This window comes from Arachis stenosperma, chromosome 2, assembly GCF_014773155.1.
Source record: "Arachis stenosperma cultivar V10309 chromosome 2, arast.V10309.gnm1.PFL2, whole genome shotgun sequence".
Classification (NCBI taxonomy): Eukaryota; Viridiplantae; Streptophyta; class Magnoliopsida; order Fabales; family Fabaceae; genus Arachis; species Arachis stenosperma.
In genome coordinates, this window is record NC_080378.1 from 104,969,411 (window position 1) to 104,981,958 (window position 12,548).

Consider the following 12,548-nt stretch of genomic DNA (forward strand, 5'->3'; position numbering starts at 1 on the left):
ATGGCGAAGGGTAGTAAGGGGTTAGCATATGTTATTGGGAAGGGAGAGGATGAGGAGCGAGTCCCCGCTACTTCCGCCGTGGTGAGGCTGGCAAGGAAGGATGTTGAGGTCAGAGTGAAGCTTCTAATTCACTTTTCTAACTTTGTCGGCACCTAGCAAAAGAGGAAGGAACCCATCTAGGTAACGCAATGGGAGAGAGGAGTCAAACCACCTCAGGTGGGATGCGACTACAATGAGGAATCAAATTCACATTAGCATTGCGCAAAGGCAATGAGGAATCAAAGCCACCTTGACTCTGAAATTATTGTTAAAGCTTTTTTCTTTTCCTAAAACAGAATCTGTCTTTCTTAGTTTTTCTTATTGCTTTGATTGTGGCTGGATTTGGGGGTTTGTTGTTTTTTCGTGTGCTGTGATTGAAGAATAGAAAAAGAATGAGTGTGCGACTGTAGTTGGAGATGAAGAGGAAGAATGTGTTAGTGATTGGGGTTGAGGCTGACAGAGACTGCAGTGTGGGTGGTTAGGATTGGCAGTGGCGACAAAAATGAGGGTGATGGCTGGTGGTTGCTGGCAAAGGGGATAATAGATTGATGTTTGTGAACCCTCTCTCCCCTCATTTCGAATTACAATCTCTCTCTTTCTCTCTCTCTCCTCACCCCCTCTCTCTCTGATCTCTCTCTAACCCTCTCGTCTCTCCCCATTAACAACGTCTCCAGCAGCCCCATCTCGTCATCCGTCTCTCCTTCATACAACCTTCAACGCAACTCCGCCTACTCGTCTCTCTCTCTCTCTCTCTCTCTCTCTCTCTCTCTCTCTCTCTCTCTCGCTCGCTCTCTAATCATGTTGTTTCACCCTTAACGGCATCTCCGGAAGCCCCCCTCTGGTCATCTGTTTCTTCTTCAGACGAGCTTCGACGTAATTCCGATGACCAACGACTGTTGTCTCTGACTTCGGAAACAATATAATGCCACTACAACTCTTTTTCCTTTCTTCGTTTTTTTTTTTCATTTTTGCAATTCAGGTTCTTAATCAAATCTCTTTATCAATTCTATTTTGGTCAGTTTTATTTTTATTAGTTTGAGTTTTAGTTAGTTGGCTTAGTTAGAGTTATTTTATATTTTAGTGGATTTAGGTGGTTAAGATAGGATTAGAATTAGTTACTAGGTTCTGAAACAGATGGAAGTGTTTGAAATTTATTCATTTCCGATGAATATGCTGCTGAAACTATTTGGTTAAATTCTTGATTGTGTTGATGACTTCTGTTATTAATGCCAATTTTGCTAAAAATTTGTTGTAAATGGGTTAAATGGCGTTGACTTGATTTTGAGTTATCAATTACTACTTGGTTGTTTTGATTTTGCATATTTGATATTCGTGCACGTCAAGTATTGTGAAATTGCCTTTATAAGTGTTTTTAGTTTTTTAAATTACATATTGTAGCTCCCATGCAGTTTGAATTAACTATCTATGTTTAGGCAGTTGATTAAGAATGATTCATTTTGTTACTTGGTTATGCTTGTTCATACTGATTATTGCTTTGATTATCGAGTTTGTGCACTTATGTCTTGTAGACATACTAGAACCTAAATTGTTTGAATGTTGGTACTTCACATAATTTAGGTAATTCATTTGGCATACACTACAAAAATAATCACTATTAGCGGCCATTTATTTTACTTTTAGCGGCAATAAAAATAGCCGCTAATACATTTACCGGCAATTAGATATTAGCCATCTTATGCTTCGTCGCTAAAAGGTTTTAGTGGCCATTATAACATTTGCCGGTAAAGACCATTTTAATGGCCGCAAAAAGTATATAACTTTTAGTGGCAATTTTCTCGGCAATTTATATGGCCACTAAAAGTAGTTATAAGATAGAAATATTGTTCACTTTTAGTTGCCATTACTATTGCCGCTAAAATCCTTTTTACCGGCAATTTATATAGCCACTAAAAAAAATTCTAAAATTATACTATTATTCACTTTTAGCTGCCATTACTATTTCCGCTAAAATCTTAAATTTTTTTAATTATACTCATTTTATTAATTAGAACTAACAACCTATATCTTTTCTATAATAATAATAATAATAATAATAATAATAATAATAATAATAATAATAATAATAATTTGCATTTGAATTTTGATCAAGAAAATTTAAAATAAATTTTCTATTAAAATGCTCCTTTTGACAAAATAAAATGTTAAAAGCGATATTTGTCAATACATAATAGAGGTTTGTTTGTCATTTCATTGACTTTGAAAGTCAAAATATGCTCAATTCTTCTAGGCCAATGCTAGAGAAAGCCACCAACTATGAGTCCCACAGCAGTATAACACCATCTGCATAACAAATTGAAATTTAAGTTAAAATTAATGTTCTAATGTATGGTGAGAAAAGCTTGAATAAGAAACAGGTGCATTATGTGAGAACAGATTTCATTATATCTATTTATTACAAGTACATAGATTCAGGTACCTCATCTGAATGGGAAAACAGAAAGCGACAACCTAGGAAACAATAGTAATGAAACTCTTGTGGCGTTGTTGCTCTATATCAATCATCACAGAGTAACTTAAGAGTATAATATGCACCATGCAATGAAACAATGAGTAATTTAAGAACTCTTTTTTACACGAATACCTTTGATAAAAGTATGCCAATTAATTAAGCATCTGAAGACATCATTAATGTTATTAAAATTTTATATATCTAGATCATATTTCTGCCATTACCTATATTCAATTATTATTACAAAGAAGGCATTTTGTTTATTCCCATTACGGAGGAAGAAAAAAGAAACAAATATGGATACAATGATTAATGAAAGGGTAAAAGTTGCTTACAATTCTCAATGTAAGACTGGCGAAAAGCAATATGGATAAGCAAAGAGCAAGAGAAAGGTAGTCCAGGCAGCCCAAAAAGCTGTTATCGCAACCAAAGCAAGAAAGTGATTAGAATTTAGGATTGTGTTGGAGCAATCTGTATTTGGGGGCATAAATGTTTTTCTCTTACAATAGGCATACTTTTTTATCCTAAAATCACAAAATTGTCCACAAAATTACTATTAAAAGTGTCCACAAAATTGTCCAAAATTCATAATATATAACTACCTCGTAAATGAACTTACTATCAAAAGACAAATTTATTAAGGTATACAAGTCCAACAGATTTGATGGTATCCCCTGTGACCAAAGGACTTCTTACCAGAACCAAAAGGAATGGTGCACTATTACCACCACCTTCTAAAACTGAAACTAAGATAGTGCATCACAATTAAACTTATATTTATAGTTTAAAATATGAGATGAAAAAGAATAGAGTATGAAACAACGAAATTACCAAATGCATGCATTTACCTAAGAAGTATCATGAGGCAAATATATTAAAGCACACGTTTTCTTATTGCTTCATTTAAATATGCATTATATTATGGATTAGTTTTGTGATGAGTATAAACAAAAATGAACTAATTAATCAAGTATGCCATCTCTTCTTTATATTAAAGTAAGGAACAGGTACAACAAAAAATTGTCGCTCTGTGGATGGATCATCATAGCAGGAGCTGCATGACCAAAAATTATGGAAAAAAATAATTGCCTTGAAAATTTAGAAATCACCAAAGCTAAGCAATTCTATCTATGACCAAAACAAATATGAAATTCTGAGAGGACAAATCGAGTTCATTCTTTCAAACTTCAAAGTTACAAAACCTTTACTAATCAAAATTAAGCTTAACAAGGACACACGATGTAACCTTTGAATCTTCAAATTCCAAAAATGGACAAGAAAATACAAAATCTTTTATCACAAAATAAAAAATTACCTGAACAATTTTTCCAAAACCTTCAAACGAAGCAGAAACATAAAGCAATTTGAGACCTAATTAATAAATGAAGAGAAATTAACAAATGAAGAGAAATTATGAAATTATACTGAACTAATCAAGCAACTAAACACATTATCAATTTGAATAGTGGGATCAGAGAGAGTGTCACTTCAAACAAACGCAGAGACATAAATCAAATCATAAAACAAACCCGGATCTGAGTGGATCTGGCGCGGATTCGACCTAGATCTGAGGTAGAGCGTGTAAACAAGAAGACAGATGTGCGTGTAGAGCGATAGGCGACGATGGCAAGGCCTGTAACGGCGGTAGTGGGCGGTTGTGGGTGGAGAATGTTGAGATGTAGTGGATTTTCAAGGAGTGATTATCTGAGTCAAAGTTCAGTGAGATATCTAAGACACTGTTCTCTCTTCCTTGTATAGGTGTGTAATTTAAGAAATAAAAAAAAATATCATAATAAGATTTTTAGTGCAATTAATTAATGGCTGGTATTAATTTATAAAAATTAAAATTAAAAGTAAAAATAAATAATAATTTAGTGGCAATAATAATAATTGCCACTAAAATTTGTTTTTAAAATTTTTTTATGTATTTTTTAGCGGCAATAAAAATAATTGCCATTATAATATATAGTAATAATGGCAAATACATAATTACCACAAAAAGATAACTTAAATTAAGAAATTAGTGGCTATTATGTTATTGCCACTAAAAGTTTGTTGCTAAAACATATTTTTCTTGTAGTGATATTGCATTGAAATTGTGAAGTTGAATTGTGAGTTTTTTTATTAACATTTTTTTGAAAATTTTCAAGTTATATTGAACACTTATACACACTAAAATGAGTGAATTGAACACTTAATTACTTTCTCTATTTGTGACATAAAGCTATCAAGTGCTACTGTGTGAGTTCTAATATGTATTTTTGAGTTGTTTTTTTATTTTAGCTGTAGGTTGTGACATATATTTTTTTACTATATTATTTTTGTGACATATATTTTGCTGGTATGTTCTTTGCAGATATGACGACAGACAAAGGTGTCTTGAATCGACCTTGTGGTCATGGTAGAAGGAAGGTGTCTGCTGGTACTCCTGAGACTTCTCAGTCACCATCCTCTACTCTGACTACCACTGGGATGTCATAGGCGATAGGATCACAGGATCAGCCATTCATCATGGTCTGTAATTCCAACTACGTGGCTCCTTCTGTTGTGCCACTTTCACTACCAGGAAGTCCTCTAGCTGCTTCACCAAAGTGGACTCCTCCACCACTTTCACCTACTCAATAGCCCAATATTTCGACAATGACACTACCTCCAACGATAGATACCGCAGTGCTAGAATTCTCTCATGGATCCCAGTAGATTCTCCCCACCATTTCTCATCGTAATATGATGATTTGGCCTGATAGTTTGATAGTGTGAGTACTATTTTTTAAGTCTTTTAAATGTAAACTATTTTGATATTCTTATTCAACATACGTGGTTGGTAATCTTAAGTTTTTCATTTTAGTTAGTTAGTTTAATTTAGTTAGATTCAATTTTTTTATTTTAGTGGATTTAAGTTGTTAAGACGGGTTCGATTTAGATTAGTAAGTTTGAACTACTGAAAGTATTTGAGAATTTCTAATTATTGATGGATGTTGCTGTTGATTTTGTGTTGTATATTGCCATAATGATTTGTTTGTGAATTGTTTAAGTAAATTGTTGATGGATAGTTTTAGACACCTTCTAATTATAGATGAAACTCTATCGAAATTTTTAAAAAATCTAAATATAATTGAAGTTTATAGTTTGGTTCAGATTTGACTGAAACTACTAATCTTAAGTCTTCATTGATAGATTTACACCAAATAACAATGCATATACACAAGAGCATATCAATGTCATCAAGTTGATGTACGACCACTATAGCCGAGTTACAAGAAGATCCCTATTGAAACCAAAGAGCGATAATTTTAGAAGTGGGCGGTAAAAACTCAACATATTCAAACCTTAGCTAGTTATATATTTTATTTTGTTTAGTTAAGTATTTAATTTTGATTAACTAGTGCTAAATATTTTTTTGTGCAGGAGAAATTTATATGGAATAATACTTAGGATATGTAGTGATTAGGGGGATGACGATGATGACTATCAAAATCTGTAATGATTAAGATTTTTTTCTAAATTATTTGATTGTATTTTATTTATTTAAAATTTTATTTTATTCGTACACTTAATATTTAATAAAATCATTATTTGGTTTTAATTATTTAAAATTGGGTAAAGTATATTTTTTGTCCCTGAAATTTTCGAAAAGTTTCAAAAATACCCTTAAGTTTTAATTTATTTCAATTTTATACTTGATGTTTTAAATATGCTTCAATTATATTCGTTTTGTTAATTTTTTGATAGTCAACCAATAGCCAATTTTTTATTCCCAATTTTACCCCCTAATTATAACTCTGTTTGGCCCACTCCCTAACCCTATTTCAACGCCTCCATCTTTCTTCCCAACCGTCACTCATCCTCTCTTCATCTCCCTCGTTGCAACTGCCGGCGCCATCACCAATCTCCATCTTCGTCTCCAACATCATTCATCCATTTTTCTTACCACTCATCCATCTCCATTTTCATGATCATAACGCAGCAAAAGACAGAATTTGAATACCGATCACTATCACGTTTCTCTTCTCCTAGTCCGACACACTCAAGTCTCATACAGTATCACCATTCACGGCGCCTCAAGCTTGTGCTCCACCGTCCACGATTAGCTGTGCCTGGAGTTCTGTCGCTCACGATTTACCACGCTCAGAGCTCCATCGTCTTCGTTTCACTGTGCCTCGAGGTCTGCCATTATGTCTGCTATGGCTTCCCTCTCCGACAGTCTCAACTCCCCCTCTCCCTCTGTCCGTGTCCAGATCTTGAACATTAACTGGTTTCAGAAACAGCCCAATGGAAGTGACGAGGTTTAATTTCTTATTCAGATCTACAATTAGGGTTCAATTATCCAAAAAAATTTCTATTAATTTGTCAGTATCACTCTTTTATATTCAATTTTGGTGTTTTTAACTCTTTGCTGTTGCTGTAACTTTGGTACTTCATTTTGCAATTGAGCCAAATGTGTGAATTGATAAAGTTTGTCCACACTTGGGATATTGAAACAGTTAACATATGTGGCTGTGATTAGCAATTTTATAGTGAATTTTTTGAATTATTGCCTTGTAGAATATAGTTAAATTTAAAAATTGTAACCTGGTAAGTGTGGCGGCACAACGAAGAGAAGAAGGGATGAGTGACAGTGGCTGTGCACGATGGTTCGTGAGACAATGAGAAGTAAGGGAGAATGAGAGTTAGCATGAGAAAAAAGACAATGGGAGACAGAGATAGAAATTGGTGGTGGTGGTGGCGTCGATGGTTGCAGTGAGAGAGATGGATAAGAGGATGAGCGATGGTTGGGAAGAAAAGTGGAGGTGTTGGAATGGAATGAAGTTGGAAAGAACAAGGGAGAGGCGTCGGAACATTGTCAGTATTAAAGGGTAAAATTGGAAATAAAAAGTTGAATATTGGTTGACTATAAAAAAATTAACAAAAAAGATATAATTGAAGTATATTTAAAATATTAAGGATAAAATTGAAATAAATTAAAACTTAAGGGTATTTTTAAAATTTTTCGAAAACTTTAGAGACAAAAAATATACTTTATCCTTTAAAATTTGACTATTAATTATGTAAAAAAAATAAAAAACAAATAAAATTTGACTATTAATTGTGTTAAAAAATAAAAAATTACTGGAAAAAAATCCGACGTTAATCAGCGAAAATTTTCTGCCAATAATCAAATAATTTTGGATAAAGAATTCACTAAAAAATCCACCAGTAATCATCGTTGAATTGAAAAATTCAACAATAATTTATTACCGATGAGGGTTATACTGTCAGATTGTTTTTATGGTGAATCTATCAATAAATATATTACCAGCAAATTATTTAAAGGAATGACAAATGCAATTTCTATAGGCATTAATCAAAGATTTCTCACTTCAACTTTTACGAGTTTCTTAACAAATGTAATAGATTTAGGGGAAACTCTCAGGGACCAGCAAATATATCAATATCTAACCATCATTCAGCCAGCATGCGTTTTTACACTAGGGCTCTCTCACGCGCTATCACAAACGGCTTTCTCTCACGCGCTATCCCAAACGGCTTTCTCTCACGCTCCTCTCCAAGGAACTAGCCGCAGAGCACCGCTAGCCGGATACGCTCTTCTACGATCGCAGTTTCGTTGACAAAGCTTGAAGCTTCACCTTTTACTCTTTGATAATATTTTCTTCTCCGTTGATCATGGAATCGGTGTTAGAAGAACAGAATATTGAAGTAAGCAATTTCTCCCTCTTCTAATTTCATGATTTTTGTAATGATTTTCATAGTGCATCAATGAACACAATGATGATTATGATTATGAATGTCTGAGCTTGCAAAGCATGCTGTTTTTTTTTTCATAATAGAGTTTAAATTGAATGTACAGAATTCAAATTATACCTTATTCGCTTTTGATTTTCATAATGCAACAATTCACAATTAACGCAAACCAACTGTTTGATGAAATGACTAAGACAGAAAATATAAAAAATGTTAGTGTTTCTTGTTTGTTGTTTCTGAGTAATGAATAATGGGTTTTAGAAGAATGCCCTGCTACCATAAAACACTCTTGATCCATCTTTTTTCTTCTTACTATTATTACTAACATCATCAATTTCTGATATGATGTTGTTATTATTGCTGCTTTCATGATTCTGAATCACATCACCACAATCTTTATCTTTTCTTTTAGATTTGTCAATTTCCATAGGTAGCTTCATTCTTGTTAATAAGACAAGATGCATCCTCAATGAAACTGATCTAACCTTAGCTGCTAAGAACCTGAAGTAGAAGTAGAAGCATCAAATTTGTAATTGTTCTATAACAGTAAACATGTTCTATGATTTTTTTGGGGTTGGAGGTACATAATTTCCAAGGGTTAGGAAAGTGAGGCTAAGCTAGTTAATAGGTAGTGTTGTGTTTTATGTAGTTGTTTTGTTTTGGTTGGGTTTGTGATGCATTCATATGCAGTCTGTTGTTGTAGGGTCCTGTTTTGCATTCTTTTTTGTACATTTTGCAACCAGTTTAATGAGATTCTGCACACATGACTTACCATAACTTTTTTACAGGATGTGCCCAAGGTTGGCATGTGTTTTGGAACTATTGAAGATGCAAATCAATTTTATCAGAATTATGCCAAGCGCGTTGGTTTTGTTACTAAGATAAGATTTACCCGAAGAGTTGGTAAAGATAAGGTTCCTAAGAATCAAATGATCACTTGCAATAGGGAGGGAAAACGCAAGTCTAGAGTTTCACCAATAGAAAAGACCAACCCTAGAACCAACTACAATTGCCCTGCAAGGATTTCTATTAGGTTGAATAAGGAGGGTCTTTGGATTATATCGAAGGTGTGCTTGGATCATTCACATCCTTGTGATCCAGAGATGGCAAAACTGTTGACACGTAATAGAGAGATGACTATGCACATGTGTCGAGTCATTGAGAGGAATGATGAAGCAGGTGTGAGACCAAGCAAAACATATCAAGTATTGGTGGGTGAAGCAGGAGGTTTTTCTAAGATAAACTTAATGGAAAAAGATGTTAGGAACTATCTCAGCAGAAAGGTACGCAATGTTACGGAAGAAATGGATGCTAGGGAGATGTTGAAGTATTTTACATGGATGAAGGAAATGAACTCTGATTTTTATTTTGATATTGAACTTGATCAAAACAAGCGTCTCAAAACTATATTTTGGGCTTATGCTCGAAGTAGAGCAGCATATGAGTACTTCGGTGATATAGTTTCGTTTGATACTACTTATAAAACCAATCGTTACGATATGCCATTTGGTTCCTTTGTGGGGGTTAATCACCATGGTAACTCAGTGCTTCTTGGGTGTGGTTTGTTGACTAAGGAAAATTCAGGCTCGTTTACTTGGTTATTTAATGCTTGGCTTACATGTATGCATGGAAAGGCTCCTAAAGGCATTATAACAGACCAATGCCTCAGAATACGAGCTGGAATTGAGAATGTGATGCCAGAGACACGTCATAGGTTATGCATTTGGCACATTACGAAAAAGATTCCAGAAAAATTCAAAAGACACAAGAGATATGAAGAGTTACAAAGTGATTTAAATAATATTATTTGGGAGTCTATTTCAGAAGATGATTTTCAAAATCAATGGGAAGATTTTCTGATTGAATATGGTTTAGAAGATAACAAGTGGCTATCAGGTACTTCTCTAAACATGAATTTTTATATTTTGCACATAGGAATTAGCATATTAGTATTTAAAAAAATATCAAGTGGCCATCATATTCTATTTGCTAGAATTCTAACATGTGTTTGAATATGCCTCTAGTACAATTTTCTTATTCTAATTTTTTTAAGCTTCAATGCATTATTAACATGTTTATGACAACATTTGCATCCACTTTTGTTAAGTTTGCTTACAAATTTTTTTTATGTATATTTGTTTACTATGATACATAGATATCTATGAAGAAAGACATCGATGGGTTCCAATTTTTCTTGACAACTTTTTTTGGGCTGGTATGAGATCCACACAACGAAGTGAGAGCATGCATTCATATTTTGACAAATTTATAAATAACAAGAGCTTGTTGATTCAATTTGTCAAACAATATGACAATTGCCTTGGATGGAAAGAGCAACAAGAAAGGGAGGCTGATGTTGAAGACTATAAATCAATAATACCTTGTGCCACTAATTCCTTAATAGAGAAGCAATTTCAAGGTGCCTATACTAATGCAAAGTTTAAGGAAGTACAAAAGCAATTTAGAAAGAAAGCAAATTGTATTTTGCACCTTATGAAAGCAGTTTCTACATCTAAAGTCTATTCTATTTTGGAGGATGTATCTACTTCTAAAGAGAGGGTTTATGAAGTTAACTACAATGCGGAAACGAAGGATATTACATGCATGTGTCAAATGTTTGAATCAAGAGGCATATTATGCCGTCATAGCTTGGTTGTCCTAGGGCATGAACGCGTGAGAGAAATTCCAAGAAGATACATTTTGGACCGTTGGAGCAAACTTGTGAAGCGAAGACATAGTGATATTAAGAGCAGCCATGATCCAAGTTTGTTGAATCCAAAAACAGAGAGGTTTGATGATTTATGCTCCCATTCGAATAGTGTTGCTCAATTTGCATCCCAAACAAAGGAAACAAGTGATATCTTACATCATTATCTTGATATGGCTATGGCGGAGTGTCAAAAGCATATTGCTAACTCATCATCTAATGCCAATGAGTTAGATAATTTGCTTACATTAGAAGATGGTGGTAAAGATGGTGGTAAAGATGCACTGTCCATTTTTGTAGGAGGCTGTATAATAAGCATTCAAGATATTAAAAGCCCTCCTTATGTGTTCACTAAGGGTCGTCCAACAAATAGGTTAGGATCTGAAAAAGACAAGATGATAAAAAAGAAGACCGAGGCAAAGAAGAGGAAAAGTGAGATAACCGAAAAAGAGGTAAAACATTATTTTATTTTGTTACCCATGCTGTTTTTTTACAATAAATAGACTTTAGATGTAGAAACTACTTCCTTAAGGTATATATAAAGGATAATCAGTTGTACTTTATAGCCATGCTGTTATTACTTAGTACTTACACTTGAGTGATAGCTTTTTCTATTGTATATAAAGGATAATCAACATATTGGAGATATTCAAAGTCTCCCTTTCAACGAACAGGTTCATCCAATAGTTTGTGATTTTTGTGATTTATAAATATATGAATTTTATACATGTGATCTAATATATTTGTTTTTTCTTTTAAATTGTTTTAGCTTCAAGATGCTAACTACAATGTTAATGAGGGATTTGAATTTGATTCAATGGGAGCATCAATGGGAGGATTCATGTCCTTATTGAACTCAATCCATTCATACCAATTCTCAAATGTCGATTGATAGCAAAATCATGTCGAAGCAAAAAGAATTTTATTTGGCAATACATTAAAGAGTTCAATTAGCTGATGATTCATGAGACAATTATTATTTTGGACAAGAAATAATAAAAATGATTAGTTTCATGTGTACAAACTGCTTTCAAACTCCAATACAGCAGCTTGCTGCTCCTGTTATTCCATTTATTAGTAATAATAATTAATGCTTGCTTGCTAACTTACCCAATTGGACAAAATGCAGTTATCATCTTCCAAGATTCTTTCCTATATAAATTAAAACAAGTACCAGTTACAATAATAATAATAATAATAATAATAATAATAATAATAATAATAATAATTATATATTGAGAACGAGATGATGGAGAAATTTGTAAGCAAAATAACTATGGATATATGCATATATGCTTCATTAAAATGGGTGTAAATTAAATTTGTTTATAGGTACAAAATTAGTTTGTAACTAGTATTTTACCTGTAATAGCATTAAACTACTTTTATAAAATGGTCGTAAGGGACAAAAGTCCCTGTTGGCTATGAAGACCAGAGTATTAAACAAAATTAAATAATACATTGGGTGCAAAATATGCTGAGTGAGGTGTGCAAAATCTCATTAAATTGAATGCAAAACATCGAATTCATGTGTGCAAAAAATCATTACATTTGGGGTGCAAAATGTGCTGAGTGAGGTGTGCAAAATCT

At 33.3% G+C, this 12,548-nt stretch overlaps 1 protein-coding gene across 1 annotated transcript; it reads left to right on the top strand.

Annotated features, from left to right (window-relative positions):
• On the top strand, positions 1-11,850 carry LOC130963363 (protein FAR-RED IMPAIRED RESPONSE 1-like). The gene is made up of 5 exons (XM_057889487.1): positions 1-108; positions 9,040-10,147; positions 10,407-11,410; positions 11,585-11,644; positions 11,728-11,850. The coding sequence occupies exons 1-5, from the start codon at positions 1-3 to the stop codon at positions 11,848-11,850; spliced, it is 2,403 nt and encodes an 800-aa protein (XP_057745470.1).
• Positions 11,851-12,548: the final 698 nt, after the last annotated feature.